The sequence below is a fragment of the Tenrec ecaudatus genome, chromosome 16 (genome assembly GCF_050624435.1).
Source record: "Tenrec ecaudatus isolate mTenEca1 chromosome 16, mTenEca1.hap1, whole genome shotgun sequence".
NCBI lineage: Eukaryota > Metazoa > Chordata > Mammalia > Afrosoricida > Tenrecidae > Tenrec > Tenrec ecaudatus.
The window spans coordinates 63,201,608-63,226,167 of record NC_134545.1 but is presented as its reverse complement, the minus strand read 5'-3'; the positions used below and the strand labels follow the sequence as shown (position 1 = coordinate 63,226,167).

The 24,560-nt window shown below is 46.0% G+C and overlaps 1 protein-coding gene across 1 annotated transcript in view; it reads right to left on the bottom strand.

Annotated features, from left to right (window-relative positions):
• Window positions 1–16,749, bottom strand: part of FAM13C (family with sequence similarity 13 member C) — a 153,822-nt gene extending 137,073 nt beyond the window's left edge. Inside the window, exons 1-3 of the mRNA XM_075534251.1 lie at window positions 16,673–16,749; window positions 6,396–6,452; window positions 2,516–2,696 (exon numbers count right to left, since the gene is read on the bottom strand). Coding sequence (XP_075390366.1) covers window positions 2,516–2,696; window positions 6,396–6,452; window positions 16,673–16,734 — 300 coding nt within the window. The 5' untranslated portion in view covers window positions 16,735–16,749. The remainder of the gene's footprint in view (window positions 1–2,515; window positions 2,697–6,395; window positions 6,453–16,672) is intronic.
• Window positions 16,750–24,560: the final 7,811 nt, after the last annotated feature.

Genomic DNA, 24,560 nt, shown 5'->3' with positions numbered 1-24,560 from the left:
ACAGAGTGACTGCGTAGGACAGAGGACAGGACTGCCCCCGTGGGTTTCTGATACTGTTAACGCTTTAAGGGAGTAGAAAGTCAAGCCTTTCTTCCACAGAGCTGCTGGTGGGTTCAAACTGTGGACCCTGTGGTTGGCACCCCAACACATAACCACTATGCCATGAGGGTTCTTGTGCCAAGGAAGGAAGGGGGCTGAGGGTAGGAGTCAATGCACAAAGCCCACAATGAAATTAAAAGGTCAGATAAATTTCCCAGCCCAGGTTGTTCTCAAAAGAAACTTGCCCAGTGCTCACTTGCTAAGCAGGGCTGGTCTTAAATTTGCTAGATGCTTAATCTGTTCTTCTTAGAGGCTCGCGTTACTCTTCAGGTTAACATTTAAGGGTTAACACAAAAGCAAATGTAATATTCATGGAGCAGGTGGGGCTCTAAAGACTATGCAGGTGCATTACAGGTGTAACCGGTGCTGGGAACATTAACCTCCTAGTAAGATTAAAAGTAGATGATACTCAGAAGGCCTTGCAAAAACATGAATTATCTGAAGGATTGTTTTATTTTTAAGATTCACAAATCCACTTTCTTTGCTCCATCCCCACAGAAGTAGCAAAAAGAAAGTATATACATGCAAATCCATGATCAGAGTTTAATCGAAAAGCTGTTTCATTTACTCATGTAACTTTAAATCGTTATGGACCTCGGAGAAGCAGGTCATGCGGTCCATACAAGCACAGCACATGAAAGGTTTAAAACGTTTGTGGAAAAAGAATGAAAAGGTAATGGAATGCTTCCACTCAATTGTTGAGGTCTCCTTACACACCCGTGAGTGTTTATTCCAGGCTGCTACCCTGCAACCGGAGAGCACAGCTGCAGGTAAGTCGGGGAGCAGAACCCCCACTTTGGGAAGAAGCCTCAACACCTTGGGTAAGTGGGTAGAGTGAGAGAGGCAGGAAGGGTTCCTCCTTCGCCCTCACCCACAACGAACATAGCTTCTCTTCTAAGTCAAAGTCAAATCCCATTTTGAAGATCCATTTAGAACATTGCCCTCCAATCAAGTCCAGCTCCTGGCTATCCCGTGCGTATCAGGGAGAGCTGTGTCCGTGAGTAATTTTTGAGACATGCGTCCCCAAGCCTTTCATGAGTCTGCTGCAACTTCCCAGCTGCGGGCGGCCAAGCCTGGTCACTGTCAGTGGCTCCCGGAGGAGGGCGTGGGCCACGGTGGGGGACGCGCTCAGAGTGTGACAGGAGAAGGACTGTCTGTTAAGTTTCTGGGCCGTGTTCTAGCAGAAATGCATTATTTTTTACAAAGATGTTACCACAGTTGGTTCTAACAGCACACACATTTTGGTAAGCCCGGTTTCCGTGTGTTGGAACACTCACGAGGCTAAAACTCTCAGCCACTGTAGCCTTGGAGCATGCCAACGTCAGAGTTGCCGTTATCACCCAAGAACTCGTGTGATTTTTTTCTGTACAGTGCATGCTAAACGCACATGTTGGTATTTATTGTTGCTGCTTTTGTAATCACCAATGTCAGCTTTTCCGGTGTCGCGGTGATTATAGTGTGGTAATTAGTCTTTGAGAACCTCTATCAATATTTTTTGTTGAGAGTAAAGTCATCATTAAAGGGAAAAACAAAGAAAACTCTCTGCCACCGGGTCTATTCTGATTCATGGCAAACCTCTAGGACAGGCTAGCACCGCCCCGTGGGGTTCCGAGATTGTAGCTCTCAATGGGCATAGGCAGCCTCCTCTTTCTCCCAATTAAAGGAAAAGTCCTTTTGAGGTTTCCACTCAGTTACTAGTGTTCTGATGTTGTTTCCATTGGGTGCCTTTGAGTGGGTCCCACCATCGCCCCCCCGTGCTACAGAAGGAAGTGTGCCAGCTCCCGAGCAGTCCTCGGAATGGTTATCCTTGAGTAAGCCCAGGGTTGCAGCCACTGGGCCAGCAACCCATCTTGTCAAGGGTCTTCCTCCTCTTCACTGCTATACGGAGCATGATGCCCTTCTCCACGGACGGGCCTCCCTGATCACATGTCCAACGTGTTAGCGTTCTAGCTAAGAGTTTGGGAGGTCTATGTAGCACTCTTTGACACAAGAATTTTGTGACTAGTATTCACATAATGTAAGAAATACGACATGCCAGCAATTAACAACTCTTGTATCACATATTACCCTATCATTCAAAATTGATAGTATACCTTGATAAAGATTCGGCATTTTCGGGTAGACATGGAGATGGCGGTGAGGTGTCAACACCATCAGTGACTGCATTGGGTGCCACCAACCTGAAGGACATCCTAGGACATGTGCACTTCCCAGGGCCTCCATCCAGTTTTAAAGAAACTAAACGGTTAGCATGTCCGGAGCACTGGACGACTAAACACAAGCACCAACAGTCTTCAGTGTGGGTTCAATGCCTTACCACTGCCTGCAAAAGGACACCCTCGGGCCCCTGCCAGACTGTGGTCCTGCCAGAGAAGCACTCATCGTGGCTCAGAGGGGAAAAGCAAGAGGCCCTTACCTGGTTTTCTGTGTGGCTCCTCCCGCTGTCGCCTTTGAAGATGGACTTGGGCTTCCGGGACTTCAAGTTGCCCATGCTGGGCCGCAGCACGCCGTCCACCAGCAGGCTCGCCTCTACATGCTGATGAGGCTCTTCTAGGAGAGGCCCAGCGTCGGGGTAATTTTCCTTATTGTCTTCATCTCTAAAGCAGGAAAGGCCCCATTTAGAAAACACACACACACAGTGAATAAACTACTGCAGGAAAAGGAGACGTGCGGTGCCCACTGACTACTTATGCAGGACCTGGGGTTATGTTTAGTGTAGACGTGGAAGATTTTACAGGAAAAAGAGACCAAGACATGTGAATCTCATTTCTTTATACCCTCCATATTTTCTTCCAGTCTTTGCCCATGGAGATTTATGTAGATATGGTTGTAGAAATGTGTGTAGTTGGTTGTAATGACCAACTATATACATTTCCCATGTGTCAGGTTCCCCTCTCACAAGTAATAACATAAGACATCCAGGATAGAGACTGTCTTCTCAAATCTTAGGGCTCTGGTGGTGCTGAGCTCTGGTTAGCGTTGAGTTGCTAGCCTCAAAGTCAGTAGTTCAAACCCAAGAGGGAGAAAAATAAGGCTGTCTGCTAGTCAAGCGATTTGGTCTTGGAAACCAGGTGTAGGTTTGCTATGAGTCGGAAGTGACTGGAGGGCAGTAGGCTTTAGGTTTCTAATGAAGGCCCAGACCCAGCGCTGTCATCTCAGTCTACAAACTCTCCTACCCCTGATCTTGATTCAAGGCATATGTACTTAATTTAATAAGTACCATTTATATGGATTTGTGTAATGATTTGATATTTGTATTAATTTATATAAAATATATTTCGATGAATTTAAATAATCTCCATAACGTTCAGAGGCATTGAAAGTGTTGTAATTATTGCTAGCTGCCATTAAGTTAGTCTCCACCTCATAACAACCACAGGCCCAACTATGTCGACTACTGTGATTTGTTTTCACAGCCGACATTCTGGAATTAGGTACCCAGGCCCTTCTTCTTAGTCTGTCTTACAACCCATCGAGCATCATAGCAACGCATAAGTCACACCAACAGATGGGCTGTGGCTATGCATGAGAGGCATTGGCTTCCGCAGGTGGAAATTCGACCACTGAATTACTACTGCCTCAGTTTTCAAAGGTAATAGGATTAGACTAAGCTTACTGGACAGAGGCAGGCAAGTGGGACCCCCTTCACCTGTCAGGTCGACAACGGAACCGACCCACATGATAGCAAAGCCAACCGCTTAAGATAAAATGTGCAGCATTTACCTCAGGACAAAACATCGGAGGGCGAGGAAAGAAGGGGGAACGGTAACAAGAAATGCAGGGAGAAGGAACGATGATCCATTTAAGGGACTGCAGCGGATGAGCTGAAACAAAATGTGCATGAACTGTGGAATGCAAACCGATTATCTACTCTGTCAACCTTCACCCAATTCACAACACAACTTTTTTTAAAGTTTATTAGGGTTTATTTTAATTGAATGCTTGTTACCTAGTTAAAATTGAAAAGACAAGGGCTAAATCTTAAACAATTAAACCATGTGGGTACTTGAGTAGGTGATTTTTTTCCCTTAAAGGTAATATTTATATTATATATTTATATCATAATGTATATATTTGACTAATGGATTTAGAAGCCAATATCAAATTATGAATTGGGAATGACACTATTTTGTCTGATGTGCATTTCTTTCACTTCAAACAATTAATATTCATCTATGTACTCTATTTTCCTGTGCAAACAAACAAAAAAAACAAGGATTAAATCACTGCCTTAACAGTTGCCGGAATAGTCCTCATTCAGGGAGAATTCTAGAACATTACAAGGAAAAAAGTGAGTTCGCAAATCCAAGATGCTCCTTTTTATAGGCATCGTTCCTAAAATAGTACCTGGATGTTGTTTTTATATCATGTCTTCAAGGCGCCCCAAACTTTGTGTCATTTTATTCACCTTCTAAACTTGGAAGATTAGAAAGTGAGGGAATAAAGAAAAATCCTCCTATTACACAAATATAAAACCAGAACCTAAAAGCCATGTTTAGAAATAAGTTTCTAGTACATGGCTAGCTCCTCAGAACACTTCCCAAAGGAGAGAAAGACAGATTATGAAATGTCTGTTACGACTGGCCTGCAGAAGCCATCACTGGGCATGACCATGGGTTCAGAGAAGAGCAAGAGTCCACGAAGGTCTCCCACTGACTCCCTGTGGGCCCTGGGACTCTTCACTTCACCACGCTCATGTTCTCCCATGAAGTGCACGCAGCATCTACCTTTCAGAGATCGTGAAAGCTGGCCCCAACCCACACCCAATAGTATAGCTATTGTTGCTTTCATGTGGGGCCTCAGGCAACGGGGTTATTGGCAAACTAAAAACCAAGGCTTCTTTTCTAGTCTCCCCAGTGCCTCCAAGATACATTCCAGACTACTGAGCAAGGCTTATCAACCCTTAGAAAGTTGGTCTCGGTTTATATCTCCAGCTTCGTGTCTCACCACCCCGACCAACTCTGAGTTCCTGCTGCCCTGAAGTGATTGCTTCCGCTCTCTGCCCTCTGTAGCTTCTCTATACGATACCCTCTCTGGGCTTGATGGCCTCATTCTTCACGGGGATTTACCGACCGACTAGTTGCCACCAAGTTAACGCTGAAGAAGTTGTAACCCCAGGTGTGTCAGCGTCGAACTGTGCTCTATAGTTTGGAATGGCTGGGAGGTTTCAGATGCGAGTCTCCAAGCCTTTTTCTGCCAAGGTTCCGCTCAGGTAGACTCAACCCACTAATCTTTCAGTTAGCATTCAAGTCTGTTAACTGCTTTACCATCCAAGGACCCTTTCTTGGCCTTATACTCATGAATGAATGAACAAATAAATAAAACCATGTGTAGTTTTCTTTAGAAAACCATCCCAGCTGCCTCTTTGGACGATTTGTCCTTCTAAGAAAATTCTTTTTACCTTTAACTTAATACCACTTACTACCCAGCCTGGCCCTTTTTTATGTTTTTACCTATCTCCCCCTGTAAAATGGATGCTGGGACCAAGGATTTGTCTGTCTTTTTCAAAGTGTTTTCTGGCATACAGAACAGGCTTGGGTTAATGTCATTATCCAGTAAGTGGATTATGAGAGAGAGAGCTTTAAGTCACAATTCTGCCTCATCGTGGCTGTATTATCGCAGATAACCTTTCGTTCTTCTGTGCCTCAGTTTCACCATCTACAGAATGAGAGAAGCATCAGCTTCCTTTCCCCTAATGGGCTGCGCCTGAGAGTGCCTGGTATGAAGTAAACGATGAAGAAATGGTTAACTAGGAAGGTTTGGCCACCGTACCATGATGAAGACCAGATTCCAGACACGCAAAGCCATGTTTGATAAATGAATCCAGAACTTCTTCCTTAGGGTCTATTATGTGATTATTCCGATGGACTTCAACTCAACAGGTACTTATTATATATATAGTATTTAATATATCTTTAATATTAGCCCAACACTATTTGGAGTACTAAAGGAGCCTGGTGGTGTAATATATGGTGTTACATGGATAACCATGAGGTTAACATTTTGAAACCACTAGCCACTCCCCAGTGAGTCTCAGAAACGCACAGGGACAGTTCTGACCCTGTTCTGTAGGGTCAGTATGAGTCAGAATCGACTCGATGGCAGTGATCGCGATACTGGGTGTGAAGGGGGAAATTCAAAACTACACAAGACAAAAATCGCCCTTAATAATAGATAAATCTAGTAGAAAAATGAGATGTGTGAATAAATAAATAAAATTCAAGAAGATTAAAGACATGAGATCCAGGTTATTTCTGTCCTTAATACACAAGAAAGCAAGCAATGGTGGGTTGTACCTGAGTCTGGAAAAGTCAGTCTGGTCTTCATGTAGGGTGACTGTGTCTTCGTCACACCTGAGGAGAAGGAACAATAACTGTGTCAGATCCAACTGTCAGCTGCAGCAGGAGTAGCAATCATCCAGAATGATCTTAACATGTTAAACTGAAAACACGTGTCAATCCTCACTGTTGACTCCCAGACCAGCTTCCATCCCCAACAAGGCTGGTAGGTGGCATCCCAACATTTACCTCTCAGGTGAGCTTAAAAGCTCGTACCCAGAAGTGACCCCTCCCCCCACACCCCCATGCCGCAGTGTTCTGTATCCCCGATGCTAACCAGACCTTAGCAAGGACCTGCTGCTCCTGGTACTTAAAGGACTCACCATGGTGAGTGAGCCAATGCTGGTTCAAAGGAGGCTACACCACAGGCCCTTTCCGTCCCAGATCACATGGGTGACAATTCGGCTGGCTCGGTAGCCTCCAAATTGGCCTTCAGACAACCTTGAACACTTCTTTTCATGCAAGTGTCCTTCTCAACCTCATGAAAAGGTATCGATCCTTTTCTGTTCACAACTCTCCAGTGCTATCCTCCGCCCCGCAGAATCTGGAGTAAGCATTTCTGTGGCAGAGGCCCTTCTCTCAAACCATGAGCCCTTTGTTCCCGAGTTAAGCCATCTCCCCACACCCCACCCCACCCCAGACTGGAATGTTGTTGTTTTTTTCCTGTCTTCAACTCCTACTCAATCTTTAGGGACCAAGTCAGGCCTCACAAACTCCCCCAGTTTTCCCAAACAAGTCAATGCCCACCTGCTGGGTCCATCATCCTTTGACATGAATGTTTACTCCTCATTCTGACATCTTATTAACCATTGATCTCCTCTCCCAGGAGCCCGGATGGTGAAGTGGCCTACACAGGCACGTGCTAACCACAGATCAACGGTTCAATCCCACTAGCTCCTCCCCTATAGGGATTTAAAGTCACAGAAACCAAAATGGAGCCGTTCTGCCCTGGGCTATAGGGACCCTAAGAATCAGAATCAACACAACGGTGATGAGTGTGGTTGAGGATGTTCCTTGATTACTTTGCCCTTCTGAAATCTTTTTAATTGGTTGCTAGTTCTAGGGGAAGAAATGGCTGTCATTTCCTTTTCCTAGTGCATTAGAGATTACATTTTGAGCACCAGGTTGGCAGAAAACTACAGATTACAATCCGAACCCTTAATCCACTGTTGAGTCTCCACAGAGCTTCAGTTCTTTCTGACCATCAACGGCATTGTGAAGAGCTTCGTCGCCAGGCAGAGCGTGTTAAATGTGGATTGCTACCATTCCCCCCGCCAGCCCAGCGAGGGGCAGCCTAGCCCCGGGGTGGTGGGGGGGGGGGGTTTGCCTAGCTTAGCCCTTTTCGGAAACTTGGGCACCGGGGTCGACTAGTCATGGGTCATACCCTGACTGCCTTGGTCATAGGGCCTCAGACCCCTCCTGCTAGTTTTCTATCTGCAATAGGGTATCCCAATCGAGGGTTTTCTGTTTTGTTTTGTTTTTCCCCAGTTGGATAGTTCCACCTGCAACTGTGACGGACGGATCTGCTGCTAATCTTCTCGATGGTTCCCTTGGTCTCCGCGTCCTATTGGAGTGGCCGTTTCTGTGACCCCTACGACGCCATTAGGGTATCCTACCAAGGGTTTCCTGGAGATCTGTCATTGTCCTGGTTAAGACTCAGCAAATGTGTCTCTAAATGATCCTTTATTTGGGAGGCTCTTTTTCTTCCTTAGCACTGACCACACCACCCTAGTGCTCAGCACAGAGCGGACAATACTCAAACCATTAGCTCTGGCTCTTGGCAGGCCTTGTCGTAAGATGACTTGATAGCAATCCGTTCTGAATTGTTAGCGAGTCGGGCGCTGTACCTGTGCTGCTCAAATTTCCTAAGGGGTAACACTGACCACGTTGGGTTTTTGTTTGTTTTTTTCCAATAGACCTTTTGGCAAAAATGTTATGTTGTTGCTATATTTACTCAAGTAGATTTCTTCTCATAGTGACCCAGTAGGACAGAGGCCTGCCCACAGGGCTTCCAAGACTGGAATCTTTAGGGAAGCCGCCCTGGTAGTGCAGAGCTTCAGTGCTCAGCTGCTAACCTAAAGGTCAATGGTTCAAATTCATCAGCCCCACTCATGAGAAAGTTGTAACAGGTGGCTTCTACCTGCTGCTGCTCCGGGGTTGCGATGAGCCACAGTCTACTGGCCGGCAATGGGTTTGGGCTGAGGTTTAAATCCTTACGGTAGAAACTGCCAGGTGTTTCTTTCCCACTGAGAAGCTGATGGGTTTAAACCACCAATCTTAGCAACCAAGCTAACCAAAAATCCTGGTGCCAGCGAGTCGATTGTGATTCATAGTAGCCATAATGTAGGGTTTCTCGCTGTCTTTATGGGAGCAGAAGCCTCATCGGGCTCCTTCAAGGAGCAGCTGGTGGGTTTGAACAGCTGACCTTGCTGTTAGCAGCCCCTCGCCTGACCCACAGCACCACGAGAAATCCTTAGCAACCAAGCTAGCAAGGCCAACTTTCTGTTCGTTTTATTAAACTTACTCTTTTCTGTACTTCTCTTGCACAAGGTGACAAGCAATTCAGAGACCTAAATCTACACCTTGCATTGAAAGGACGCCAAGTGGGAACAGACTCAGGTCTCTACGATGTATGGAGATTCCATAATACACTGAGAATTCAATAGCAAAGAAATAACCTGCACATAATATTTAGACAATGGGCAATAATGGAAGCCTTAAACATACCTATTTTTTGCTGGTATTGAGGTATAATTTCCCCACAGAACTAATCCACGATAACTCCAGTCCTCTCTTCTTCTGATCCCTTTTAAATGATGGTTTTGTAATGTATTAGACAAAGGCCACCTACAAGCTTTAGCCCTCTCAAACTGCTGAAAAATCTTGTTCCCACTGGCAGTTAAAAACTTTGGCCAGCTTAGAAAAGTATGTCTCTTGACCAAATGAACAAGATTTCCAAGCTCTGCCATGATTTTGTCTTGCTGACAACCCACCCTGACCATAATGCGGAAAAACAACCATTCAATGACTAAGCATGGCTTTGTTCTCCACTAGAGCCATTTCCTTTGATTGACTTTTGGGGGCTTTGTCATGAAAATAAAAATGTTCCCCAACAGAAGCCACCTAACACAGTAACAGTATCAGTGGAGGACAGACATCTACAGTTGGTATTTTCAAAGAACTCAACTAGAGGTCCAACCCGAGTTCAACAATACCTATTGTTTGGGAATTTGGCAAGAACTTCTTTTTGAACCCTTATTTGATTTATTAATCTTTGTCCTCAAAATACAATTAGTTAAAATGGAAACTTGGCACCAGAACATAAAAAGCCACAGAGGCTTTTTGAAGTGGAGGATGGGCCTTAAATTTTAATTCAATTTTAAGACCTTATGAAAAACTCCAGTCGCCACTCAAGAAAACACAAATGCAAGCTCACAGATGCAGCAGCTGAAGTAGACCTCCCGACTATCTGACAGGGCACACGCATGGGAGTTCTTTTCAGTGTGATTTTCATTTACTTTGATGAAGATCAAGTTTAAGTCAATTCTGCAGTCCCTCTCTGGTGGCTCTGGAGTTCCTGGGTGTGAGCACACTGCGATTGCTACACAAAGGCAGGTATTTGTGTCCATCCAAAGGGACATCATAAGAAAGGACTGGTAACCTATTTCTTTAAAAAAAAAATCAGCCCTCGAAAATCCTTTGCAGTAGAGTTAATACTATGACACAGAAGTGGATCACCAAGAGTCAACATGTACCTATCTGTTGGAAGGCTGTTCAATGGAATGTTTGCCCAGGCGCCATCTTTCCATGGCTAACCCTAGCCCAATTATAAAACGGGATTCAAGAGTGGGGACCCATTGCCAAGCGTTCCTTATCCTGGGAGAAAAGCAACACAAAGCACAAGCCCAGATGACCAGAGCCTGGCATCCTCTTCCTACATCGCAGCGTCAACAGAAACTTAAAAACCAGTCACCTCAAGATCTCCCTCAGAGACTGTGAACATCTGACCTCATCAAGAGCAGTGATATCAAACTGCACACTGTGACCTGACCATTAGTTCTGAAATTGAATGACTGCAACCTTTCTTTCATTCCAGAAATTCCTCGTATAATAAGGGTTAAATGGTTTTTAATAGTATTTAAAGTATGTAGGTCTCTGTGCTGGATGGCAATACGTTTTTCTTATTGTTTCTGGCAATAAAACATGAAAGTCACCTATCTTATGGAATTCTTATCAACTAGACTTTTAAGCTGCAGAATTAAAAGTCTTAGGGTTGCCCAGAGATGCAGAAGGAACTGATCCTCGAGACCATTTTCCATGAAATGCTCAGAGTTGGTACTTTATTCCCTATTTGAAATGTTTCTCCCTGTATCAACCAAAAACAAAAAGGTGTATGACTACCGACTAGGAGAAAGTTGTCTGCAGAACACTTGTCTGATTTAGAAAAAATTCTTAGAACTTAACAATAAATATTTTTTAGAAACCTCATTTAAAAAGAGTGGAAAGGATGTCAACCAACACCTCACCACAGGTGATACACAGGTGATGAACAGACATATAGAAAGATGCTCATATGCCACTGACCCAAAGCCAAACCTGCTCCCATCACGTTGATCCTGACGCAGAGAGACCCTACACAGCAGAGTAAAAGTGCTTCTTCAGGGTTTCCCGGATGTAACTATGGACAACAATATGCTGATTCCTTAAACAAATGCAAATAGAAACACAATACAATCCAGCCATCTCTCTACTTGGTATATATGCCAAAGAAATAGAGAACAAATGTATGCGCACACATGTTTGTCACAGCATTATACTACCCGCAATAGCAAAAAGATGGAAAACATGCCTGTCTGCGGAGAAATGGAAAAGCTCTGTACATACATATAATGGAATATTATGCATGCCGGAAAAATAATGATGAGGCAGTCAAACACTTCATGCCATGGGCAAATTTGGAAGACATTATGCTCAGCAAAGTTAGTAATTTCATGAAGACAAATACTGTATAAGACCACTATTACAAAAGAAAAATAAAAGAAGAATGGTTTTCACACCAAAAGACGCACACTTTGAAGGCTATCAGGAGGTGGTGGGAAGGGAGGAGGGGGCAGGGAGGGAAGGGCCACCTACTCCAGGAGCTCTCTGGAGAGCTGTCAATGTTCTCCTTCTTGATCAGGGTGGTGGTGACCTGGGTGTTTACTTTCTCAAAGTGACTTGAGCCACTTTGTTCCAAGGTTACATTTTTTTATCAGAGCAGAGTGCCGTATCTCTCTCAGGAAGACTGACTGGTGGGTTGGAACCGTGACTTTTCAGATAGCAGCCAAGGCCTTAACTACTCTGCCACCACGATTCCTTCCAGTGTCGTTAGGACATTGCACATCAAAATAGCAATGAGATGCGACAGCCCTACAGAACCAATGGGCAAACAGAAACCATAGTGACCCTGGAGGACAGGGGAGAAAGTGGGCTTCTTGATGGGAGCAGAAAGCCTCATCTTTCTCTCTTGGATCGGCTGGTGGGTTCAGAGCACCAACCTTGCTGTTCGCAGCCAAAATTAAAATTCAAAACACTACCATTATCAACTTCGCAAGAGGGCATGAAGAAAAGGCACTGTTCACTCACTGCCGGGCCTGTCCAAAGTGGTTCAACCACTCCGGCAATTTATGACAAAGCTAAAGTCATCGCTTTACCACTTGACCCCACAATTTCTACAGCCCAAGTGTTTACTCAAAGTTGAAACCTTGTGGCCCCAGAACCTGCCCACAAATGCTTCTAGGAGCCTCATTCCTAATTGTCCCAAGCTACGTGAGCAAACAAGCCATGCTACACAAATGGTGTTCGCCAGCAACAAAAAGAAAGAAGCTGTCCGAGGTTAGAAACGCATGGAAGACGCGGAGATGCATGTGGCCAAGTCAAAGACGCTTGTCAAAAACAAACCAGCCAACAAACCATGCCGAGATAGTAAAAACAAAAACTATTACGGCCATAAGAATTCAGTGAGTTCTAGTGGCTCAGGGAGAGAGACAAGGATCTAAAACTATTCTGTATGATATGAAATTGTTACATTGGGTAATGGATACCATGCATTCACCAAAACCTGCATAACTGTACAATATGAAGAATAAAGCTTTCTTTAATATTAACCTGCACTCTATAAAAAACAAAAACAACTCACTGTCATGGATCCAATTCCGACTCATAGCAACCCTATCTAATCTTTCTGAGACTGTCCATCTCTGTAGGAGCAAATGAACCCACCTCTTCCCGCAGCGTGACTGGTAGGTACAAACCACTGACCTAGTAATTATCAGGCCACTGGTTACCTGACAACGCTATCAGGGCTCCTTTATGAAAGTGAATCAATATTTGTTCATCAATTTCACAGGATCACAGGAGAAACTGTATGCAGAGGAATGGGGTGTTGTATTTCCTATGCAGTTTCTTTTATCTCTAAACCTAAACCTGCTCTAAAAATAAAATGTATTTTAAAAATAAAAAAGAGCAACCCAGATAGCACCTCAGAGCTCACCTTCTCTCATCTCAGCCTGAGAGCGGGCAGCTGCCATTTCACAGTCTTACCCGGGAGTCTAGGGCAGAAAACAGTGAAAGCCCTCTCACTTCTGCCCCACCACCCTCCACCCCGAGAAGCAGGAATTCAATGGCTCTTCAGTCCGTCTTCCCAGGTCTCCCAGACAACAAAACCAAACCTCACTGCCAGCAAGTCTATTCCGACTCATAGCGACCCCATAGAACAGGTGGTTTCTGAGATGATGATGCTTCACGGGAAAGAGGAGGGAACCCTAACTTCCTCCCAAGGAGCAGCTGATGGTTTCAGATGCTAACCTTGTCGGTAGGGGTGGATGCATAACCACGAGGCCGTGGACACAGCGTTCATAAACGGAGAGCCTCTTGCTTTTTAGAATAGCCATGGGGAAAGACGCGCCAAACTTGGAGTAAGAAAGGGGCTTGCGATGAGATGGGGTTGGTCAGCGCCAGAAGGGAACCTGGACTCTCCACGTCATGGCGTATTCTCTAGAGACAACTTGCACAAGTACTGACCCCTGCCGGGTTTGCCAGCATGGCCCCCAAACACCTGCGTCAGCACGGCCTGGAGCTCTTCCCACCATCCCCTCCCCTCCCCATCGCGAGTTCAACTCACCAAGGGTGGAAACCAGAAACGCGAGTTTGCCAGGCAGACACACATCAACCAGTCCTCTTCTCAACAGTTTGATGTTGGCTCAAAGGATGCCAAGGTGGACACTGATGTTTCCTTAGGAGGACTCCTACCTTTCATGCAGCAATTCCCACAATTCCCCAAACGCTGTTGCTTCAGGTGCCCTCCAGATGGCTCTGACTCATAGCAACCTTTGACACACACCCCCCAGCAGGACCTGCGCCACCTTCTCACTTGTTTCTATGTGTGCACCCCTGCTTGCAGCCACTATGTCAGTCCATCTCGCCCAGGGTCTTGCTCTCTTTGGATGGTCCTCCACTTTACAGAGCACGATGTCCTTCTCCAGGGACAGGCAGTGAAAGCCCTTTGGATCATAACGGTCCGATGTGCAATGGATCCTGAGGATGGCAGGGGACCATCAATGTTTACTTCTGCTCAGCAGGACTGTGGGGGGAGGCGTGGGCCACGTCAAAGGCAGCCAAGGATAACAAAGCCTGCCTCCGACCCAGTCACGCCTGCTGACCTTTCACGGGGGAAGAAAGCCCGGGAAACTGGTTTTCACAAGTCCCCCCTCCCTAAACGCTGGTTGATTCTGATGAGGCTTTCGGAAAACCCCTGCTTTGGGTGATAACTGGTCAGAATTCATTTGGGGCCAGGCTTCATTGCAAATAGCAGGGTAGCCAGGACAACATAGGAAATGACCCTAGAAAAAGAATCGATGAAAGGACACTCTGGGTACTGAAGGAAAGGCCAAGGCCAGTCAGTATTGGAAGAATCTGGATAGAAAAAGAAATCACATTGATCCTGACTATAGACAATGCCAGGCCTGGCACTGAGATGTGAAGACAAACTATCCTGACTCCCTTCCAACTCCACCTTCCCACTGACCCTTTGAAGACCCTCAGCTGGCCAGGTGGATCTCTGCTAGGTGAGAGGAGCTGATGAAATCATTCTTATTAAAGTACTCATGACAACTTGAATCCACCTCCCAGGGACATATTTCATTTTAATATCCATTTTAATAAGGGTCACCACTTAAACCAAAATAAATCATCTCTCAGTGGAATTGCAAGTCCTGAAGGAAATAAATAGGTGATCTGAGGAGTGGGAGAGGGGCAGGAAGGAAGACGAAGTTTTCTTGTCTGCAAAACACATAACAGAAGAAAATATCTCTCCTATGGACCCCAAGACCCCATCCAAACATTTCCTGGGCCCCTGTGAGGGCTGTCTGTCAGGATAGGGCACTCTCTCTGACACTTGTAGCCATGAGACACATCCAGCCACCCAGAGAAAAGGGCTCCGGTGAGCCAGACGAGGGGACAACTCAACAATGACCAATTTTAAGTGACCCTGGTCCATGCGGAAAAGCTTTTGGTTTGTTTCTGGCCGTCCTTGGACCTTAACCACTTAGCAGTGTTCCCATTGTCCCTTGGCGCATTTTAAAAAAAAGGAAAAAAAAAAAGCATTGTCAGTTTTCTGAAAGTAAGAACCTGATCCTATGCAATCAGTACCAGAGGCAAGGTAGGTGGCTCTCTCCAGAATTTAACTGTAAAGGTTTTGTTTAGTTTGTAAATTGCCCAGGGCCATCTAGAAGCGTCTCCATTTTGAAGCTGCTGAGCCTGTGGCCGACTAAGGGGATTCAGTCTCACAGAGTTTCTGACAGTCAGGCCTGGAAAGCACCTGGTGCCTGTGGGCAGAGTGCTGGGAGGAGGCCAGTACCTGAGCCCCAGAACCAGGAAGTCAAGGCTCCATCTTTGGCCTGCACACCCTGGCAAGCATCCTTCCTCTGCTCTCAGGCGAGCACGAAAGCGAAGGGGCTGCACAGATTACCAAGCCATCTCATTGGCAGGATGTGGGCTCCCGATGAAGGTTTCACAGCACATCTTCCAACGTCAGCCCTGCCTTCTGTCAAAGGGAATTCAAAGCAGGATCCTCGGAGACGAGTGTATCCCATCACAGAAGCCAAACAAAGTGGGAAACTGCAAGTGCTGGGGAGCTTGGGTTCTTACCCCTCCATCACCAAGGGGTTGGGACAGCAGTAGAGCTGGGAACTCGAATTAGGCTAACTTTATTTCCCTGCTCTGCAGCTTCAGCAAGCAGCGCCCAAGTTACCTGGGCTTTCTGTAGCAAACACATCGGTGTTAATATACACGACATGGCTGAGTGCAAACACTGACACAGCCATACTCCCCCCCCCCCCCCCCGACTCTCACAAAAAGATCCCAGGAGCAAGCATCGGGAGTTTAGTGTGGCAAAAAAACTACCATAGCACCTGTATCACACACATATATTACATGGAATTTACACATGGTAACAAAAATGATTACCTTTTAATGTATGGTACTTGTAGACCGCACTAAGAAAAGGAGGATGTGAATGAAACTCCTAAACTGTAAACATGTTTTAAAATGCTGTGCCTGTGGCCTTGGGTAAAACACTACCCTCCTTCATTCTACATTCAAATAGTGTCAGTTGCTCTAATCAACAGTTATTATCATAAGACCAAATGAATCATTACTCCGATAGCCAGATCTTTGAGGGCAGAAGATAAAAAATGACAAAGGACAGGCAAGAAAAGTAGTTGGTGGTGTCTTACCCACCCCCACCCCACCGCCAAAATCTAGAGACTGAAAAGGCGAGAATAAGTTTAGCCTGTTTATCACATGCCTGCACTCAGCTTAAGTAATTTCATACCCATTTCCTATTTGCTGCAAATGTATAAAGCACGCACCCCATGAGAACTGACGCCAGCGTTGGCTAAATGCAGCCAAGCATCCTTTCGGACCTGACAAATAGATGTTTGTTTTTTAATATCTTTACTCCAAGAGCTCAGATCTAGGGGCATTCGGCCCTGGAAAGCCGCAGTCTGTTTTCGTTTCCCTCCCGCAGCTGCTACAAGGCCCATCAGTCAGCACGTCTGGCAGCCCCAGCCTTCCAGGAGACAATGCATGGGATCACCAGGGAGAGAGGCTGGCCACGGTGGCGGACACCTGCCCGAGAGTTGCGGCCAGGAAAAGGCATGCATGCGAGTGCTATTTTCACGGCAAGGATGACTTACTCGGTCCCGGCGGCGCTGCCGAAGGAATGGTCCTGGAGGCTGAAACAGAAGCAAGAAAACATCAGCCCCGGCCGGCCGGGCAGCCGTCTCCCTGGTGGCGCGCGGGGAGTTAGAGCGCACGCACAGACCTGGCACTGCCCGGCGGTCCCCGGGCTGGCCCGCCCGCTCGGCCTCGGGCTGCCGTCTGCACATGCTCGCAGCGACACCCGGCGGGGCCGGCCCAGCCCAGCCGCGGGCGAACCACAAAGCCCGGCGGCCCGCGGGCTGCGGGGGCCGCGCCCGGCGGGGCGGGGCGGGGCGGGGCGGGACCGGGGCCCCGGGCAGCCCGCGAGGAGCCCCGCAGGGTGGCCGCGCGAGCCCCGCCTCGCCAGCCCCCGCGCCGCGGGGACTCCGGGCCTGTCCCGCCCTCCCCGCCCCCCGGATCGAAGGAGGCATGCCCCCCTCTCGGTGTGCCCAGGTGCCCAGCGACCAGGAGACTTGCCTGCTTCCAGCCGCCTCCAGCCAGCCCACCCCCCCCCCCTCGGAGGGAGGTCGGTCGGTCGGAGGGAGGGGGGAGGCCTTGCTAGCGCGCGCGCATGTGCGTGTGCGTGTGCGTGTGTGTGTGTGTGTGTGTGTGTGTCCCTGTAGGTTGATTGCTAAAATGTGTGTGTGTGTGTCCCTGTAGGTTGATTGCCAGTGTGTGTGTGTGTCCCTGTAGGTTGATTGCTAAAATGTGTGTGTGTGTGTCCCTGTAGGTTGATTGCCAGTGTGTGTGTGTGTCCCTGTAGGTTGATTGCTAAAATGTGTGTGTGTGTCCCTGTAGGTTGATTGCCAGTGTGTGTGTGTGTGTGTGTGTGTGTGTCCCTGTAGGTTGATTGCTAAAATGTGTGTGTGTGTTTGTCCCTGTAGGTTGATTGCCAGTGTGCGTGTGTCCCTGTACGTTGATTGCCAGTGTGTGTGTGTGTGTGTGTGTGTGTGTGTGTGTGTGTCCCTGTAGGTTGATTGCTAAAATGTGTGTGTGTTTGTCCCTGTAGGTTGATTGCCAGTGTGTGTGTGTGTGTGTGTCCCTGTAGGTTGATTGCTAAAATGTGTGTGTGTGTCCCTGTAGGTTGATTGCCAGTGTGTGTGTGTGTGTGTGTGTGTGTGTCCCTGTAGGTTGATTGCTAAAATGTGTGTGTGTGTTTGTCCCTGTAGGTTGATTGCCAGTGTGCGTGTGTGTCCCTGTAGGTTGATTGCCAGTGTGTGTGTGTGTGTGTGTGTGTGTGTGTGTGTCCCTGTAGGTTGATTGCTAAAATGTGTGTGTGTTTGTCCCTGTAGGTTGATTGCCAGTGTGTGTGTGTGTGTGTGTGTGTGTGTGTGTGTCCCTGTAGGTTGATTGCCAGTGTGTGTGTGTGTGTCTGTAGGTTGATTGCCAGTGTGTGTGTGTGTGTGTGTGTGTGTGTCCCTATAGGTTGATTGCCAGTGTGTGTGTGTGTGTGTGTGTTTGTCCCTGTAGGTTGATTGCCAGTGTGTGTGTGTATGTGTGTGTCCCTGTAGGTTGATTGCTAAAATGTGTGTGTGTGTGTCTGTAGGTTGATTGCCAGTGTGTGTGTGTGTGTGTGTGTGTGTCCCTGTAGGTTGATTCCTAAAATATGTGTGTGTTTGTCCCTGTAGGTTGATTGCCAGTGTGTGTGTGTGTGTGTGTGTCCCTGTAGATTGATTGCCTGTGTGTGTGTGTGTGTGTGTCTGTAGGTTGATTGCTAAAATGTGTGTGTGTGTCCCTGTAGGTTGATTGCCAATGTGTGTCTGTGTCCCTGTAGGTTTATTGCTAAAATGTGTGTGTGTGTGTCCCTGTAGGTTGATTGCCAATGTGTGTGTGTGTGTGTGTGTGTCCGTGTACGTTGATTGCCTGAATGTGTGTGTCCCTGTAGGTTGATTGCCAGTGTGTGTGTGTGTGTGTGTCCGTGTCCCTGTAGGCTGATTGCCAAGGAAAAAGAAGGACCCTTATGGAAGGACTTTCTGCAGCACCCACGACCTGTCCTTGCTGTTATTTCAGCCCTGAACCGGAAGCGCCCAGCCCTGGACTGTGGAGCTATGAATGAGCCCACGCAGGGCAAGTGGAGAATTTATTTATTGTAGAAACTCACTGGTGACTAGGAGGATCGTGCAAGGGGTGGGGGTTTGCAGCGCCCAGCAACTGCCAGGTACAGCTGAACTCACTAGCTTCTTCACAATGGAAGCGCATATCAAATCCACAGTTTCTCTTCGGATAAAGGCAGCCCAGTTGGGGGAGGGGAAAATTATCAGCTCCACCTCTTCCTTCATTCCCCTGGAGATATTTGTCCTCCTCTTGCCATTGTTCATTTCTGCCATGTTGACCTTGATCTGAAATGAGCAAGCAGCTGTGACAGAAGCTTGCTTGAAATTTTGAATTAAGGAAAGCTCCATTCCCCCTTCAAAACAAAAGAAAACAGAAAGAACTGTGCTGGTGGTTTTAGTCCAAACTTCCTAAGTTAACATAATTAATAAAAATAAAGTATACATTTTTACTTGGGGACATTTTTAATAATAAAAAGTGTTATTGGTACATAATCCACATATCATACAATTCAATAGTTCAATCATATCAAGAAGTATTGCATAATCATTGCCAAAATCCATTTTAGAACCTTTTCTTTCAATTTAATCATTTTATTGGGGGCTCCTACAATTCTTATCACAATCCACACATATATCCATTGTGTCAAGAACATATGTACATTTGTTGCCATCATCATTCTCAAAACATTTGCCTTCTACTTGAGCCCTTAATATCTGCTGCTCATTTTCCCCCTCCCTCCCAACTGCCCCTACCTCATGTACCCTTCATAATTAATAAATTATTATTATTTTGTCATATATTACACTGTTCGATATCACCCCCCGCCTTCTCTGCTGTCCCTCCCCCAGTGAGGAGGCTATAGGTAGATTCTTATAACCAGTTCCCACTTTCTACCCCACATTCTCTCCACCCTCCAGGCATAGTCACTCTCACCACTGGTCCTGAAGGAGTCATCTGTCCTGGATTCCCTGTGTTTCCAGTTGCTCTCTGTACCTATGTACATCCTCTGGTCTAGCCAGATTTGTAAGGTAGAATTGGGATCATGATAGTGGGGAGGGGGGACATTTAAGAACTAGAGGAAAGTTATCTGTTTCATTGTTGCTTCCCTGCACCCTGAATGGTTCATCTCCTCCCCACAACCCTTCAGTAAGGGGTGTCCGGTTGGCTGCCAATGGGATATTTTTTTTAAATACAACAAACAGAAATAAATCGAATGAGCTTTAAATTATCAATGTCACACTTTGACATTATTCTGCTAGTCCACCCAAGTCCCATTTAATTCTCTTAGAGAACTTGACTTTACTATTCCTTAGTGATTAGATCCCAGACACGATAAAGTTGCACATTAACTTGCTAATTTTGTCTAATCTATTCAGAAGAAAAGATAACCTAAAGTTTATGATTTTATAGCATAAAAGGACATGCAGCAATTTTGTATCTAACCCAACATTCTAACAGGAGGCCTGCTGACCCAGCAATTAAGGCTTCAGCAGAAGTCTGTGGATGGAACCATCAGCTGCCTGGTGCTTCTGTGGAGACGAGGGCCATGGAAATCCTGTGGGGTCGTTTTGCTCCATCCTGTGGAATTGCTTTGAGTCTGCATTTACTTGACAGTGAAGAGTTTAGTTTTTATTTATTATTATTAACATTCTAACCCTAACGCCCTTCCTAAAAGGCTTTCATACCCAGATTCTCAACATGCTTGTGGGAGCAGTTTTACCACATACTGGCTTCCTCATTAATAAGTTAATTCATCTTCAACATATGGCTTCTATTTGTACGAGAGCTGTGTTCTTAACTTTGATAAATCACAATGTAGTTTTCAAAATAAGAGTTGCATTGGTGGACATTGGGCATCCTCACGCACACTTCCTCAATACAATAGCACCTTGCCCAGCTAAACGGTCATTCCATGATACCCAGCTTCCCGACATGATCGCTGTAGACAGACGTGTGTGTAAGCAAACGTGGTGAAGAAAGCTGATGGTGCCAGGCTATCAAAAAGATATAGCATCTGGGGTCTTAAAGGCTTGAAGGCAAACAAGTGGCCATCTAGCTCAGAAGCAACAAAGCCCACAGAGAAGAAGCACACAGCCTAAGCGAATACAAGGTGTTGAACAGACCAGGTAGCAGACACCAAGGAACAAAAACTGTTATTGTGTGATCACCTTCCTCACATAAACGCTGAAGACGAAAGTGTGCATAAGCAAGTGTGGTGAAGAAGGCTGATGGTGCCTGATTATTGAGAGATATAGCATCCTGGGACTTAAAGGCTTGAAAGTAAACAAGTGGTCATCTAGCCCAGAAACAACAAAGCCCACATGGAAGCAGCACACTGACATGTGTGATCTTGAAGGGCAGAGGGGACCAGGTTTCAAACAACAAAGGCGGGGGTGGGAATCACATCACCGTGAATGAGGGGTGCGCGTGACGGGGACCCAATGCCCATCTGTAGACAGCTGGACATCCCTTGCAGAGGGGTAGTGGGGAGGAGATGAGTCACTCAGGGTTCAGTGTAGCAACAATGAAACTCAAAACCTTCCTCTAATTCTTGAACGCTCCCTCCCCTCCCATTTATCATGATCCCAATTCTACCTTGCGAACCTGGTTAGACCAGAGCATGTACAGCGGTGCAGTAGGGATCTGGAAGCACAGGGAATCTAGGACAGATGAACCCCTCAGGACCAGCGGTGAGAGTGGCGACACCAGGAGGGAAGGGGGTGTAGAAAGGGAGAACCGATCTTGGGATCTATGTGTGAACTCCTCTCTGGGGGATGGGCAATGGGAAGGTGGGTGAGGGGAGACGCCGGGCAATGTAAGATAAGATAAAATAATAATTTATAAACTATTAAGGGTTCAGGGGGGAGGGGGAGGGAAAAAAGGAAAACGAGCTGATTCCAGGAACCCAAGTGGAAGGAGAATTTCGAGAGTGATGAGGGCAACGAATGTATAAGGGTGCTTTACTCAATTGATGTATGTATGGATTGTGATAAGAGTTGTATGAGCCCCAATAAAAAGATTTATTAAATTAAAAAGAGTTGCTTTAAAGTTCTTTGGATTTTACTGAGCTCTTTAAAAAATGCTTTTCAATTAACTGAATAAAAGCCTAATATATATAATCTTGGGCTTGAACTAATGAGCCTAAAGAAAATTTGAGATATTAATTCTTTGAATGCATACCTGTGTTTTATTGACTACACAAAAGCATTCAACTGTGCAGAGCATAAGAAATTATGGATAACACTGAAAAGAATGCTAATTCCAGAACAGTTATGTTCACACCAAACCTTCGTTCGTGCCAAACATAGACCAAAAGGCAGTCGTTCACATAGTAATGGGGGCTTACTGCCAGCCAGGCAATGCCAACTCACCCTGTTGGACCGGGCAGTGATTCCCAAGACTACAGTCTTTTTCTGGAGTAGAAAGCACCATCTTTCTTCCGCAGAGCTGGCTGGTAGTTTTGAACAGTAGCCTATGGTTAGCAACCACATTTCTAACCAGCACGCTACCAGCACGCCTAGAACAGGCGGCTACTAGGTTTACAGTCAGAAAAGCTGGGACCAGTGTTGTATCACGTCACCACACTCATTCAATTGGCATCATGTGTACATAATCTGAGAGCTGGACTTTGTGGAGAAGAATGTTGTGTTAAGATTGGCGGGCGACCCATTAATATGCAGCTGGCACAACCTTGCTTGCCAAAAGGGAAGATCATTTGAAGCACTTACTGATGAAAACCAAATACTACAGCCTTCAGTGTGGATTACACTGTAACGTTAAAAAAAAGGAAAGGAAAAAACCCTCACAACTAGATCAATAATCCATATCATTGATAAATGGAAAGGATATTGAAGTTGTATAGAATCTTGTTTTACATGGCTCAACAATAAAGAGACCTGGTGGCACAGTGGTTGCACATGGAGCTGCTAAACCTCCAGGTCAGTTCAAAACCACCAGTCAGCTCTGTGGGAGAAAGAGGAGGCTGTCTGCTCCTGGCAAGAGTGAGTCTCAGAAGCCCACAGGGACAGAACTACCCTGCCCTAAAGGGTGGCTGTGAGTCAGAATAGACTTGACGACAGTCAGTCTGGCTTGAGCTTGAATCAATAATCAATGACCACAGAGGCAATAGTCAAGAAATCAAACAGCAGACTGCATTGGGAAAATCTGCTCCAAACGAGCTCTTTAAAGCCCTGAAAAATAAAGAAAATCAATCTCTTTTATGATGGTTGTGCCTGATCCAAGCCAGGATCTTCTCCATCACCTCATATGCCTGAAGATTTGGACAATGAAAAAGGAATGTGAAAGTAATTCTAAAAGTAATGCTACAAAATCCAAAAAAATATGAAATTATCAAAATGTGAAGCTGTTGTTTCTCAAGAAGTTCTCCATCAAGGGCTATACATTCCTGAGGCAGTGTGAACATTTCACTAAGCGTTCTGTTCTCTTCTACATACACCACACCAAAATGACACTTTTGGCATCCCCAAGGACTCCGGATAATATTCCTTTTAAATGCCCTTTGATTTGGGTGACAAAAGGTCTAAAGGGAGAAGATCAGAAATGAGGAGTGGATTGGGATAAAGCGTCACAGTAAGATTCTCGTAGGATCGCCCTTGTTACCCTTGAAGAATGAGCAGGTGCATAGTTGTGATGGAAAAATTCCTCAACACAATGCTCCTGGCCTATGTCTCACCAATGCAGTTTTCTTCAAATGTCGTCCTTGAAGGATTGTCCTGTGTCCTGCAAGCAAATCGATTGAGACTGCTGCTTTTATCATTGTGAATGAAGGAGAAGGCGGAGTGGAGATCCTAAGCCCATCTGTAGGCAGCTGGACATCCCCTTAGAAGTGTCGTGGGGAGGAGATGAACCACTTGGGGTGCAGTATAGCACTGATAAAACATACAATGAGCCAGTCAGGGTGCAGTGTAGCAACACTGAAACATACAACTTTCCTCTAGTTCCTAAATGCTTCCTTCCCCCACCCCACCCCCAGTATCATGATCCCAATTCTACCTTACAAATCTGGCCAGACCAGAGCATATACACAGGTACAGATTAGAGATGGAAACACAGGGACTCCAGGACAGATAAACCCCTCAGGACCAACAATGAGAGTAGAAATACCAGGAGGGTACAGGGAAGGTGGGGAGAAAAGGGGAACCAATCACAATGACCTACATACAACGCCCTCCCTGAGGAATGGACACCAGAAAAGTGGGTGAAGGGAGACATCAGACAGTGCAAGACATGAAAAAATAATAATAACTTATAAATAATCAAGGGTTCATGAGTGAGGGTGGGGGGGGGAGTGAGGGGGGAAAATGAGAAGCTGATACCAAGGACTCAAGTAGAAAGAAAATGTTTTGAGAATGATGATGGCAGCAAATGTGCTTGACCCAATATATGGGTGAATGGGATGTGATAAGAGCTGTACTAGCCCCCAATAAAAAGATTTTTAAAAAATAAAAGACTACTGCTTGAGAATTCCCCCCACTCTTCCTACCACCCACCAAAACCCATGTCGCCATAGCCTCCTGAGTTCACCTCTCTACATTGAATTTAACTGGCTCAGCACTTGCACTCAGAAAGCCTCTGTTCTACATGGTTCTTTGTGAAGGCACCCTAACCAGACTGAACCAAGTATCTCAGAGAGAAAATGTGTCTTTTGATCGCAGATGCTAGGTGAAGCACGTTTTGTCAACCCCCTGCCTGTATGCACCAGAACCCTAGTAGTGATACTATCTGAGGTAGTTTATTGAGCCAACCTGGCCGATCAACACATGTGGGATTAATTGAAGGGCAGAGGGATAAATGGCTCCGTGAGTCTCT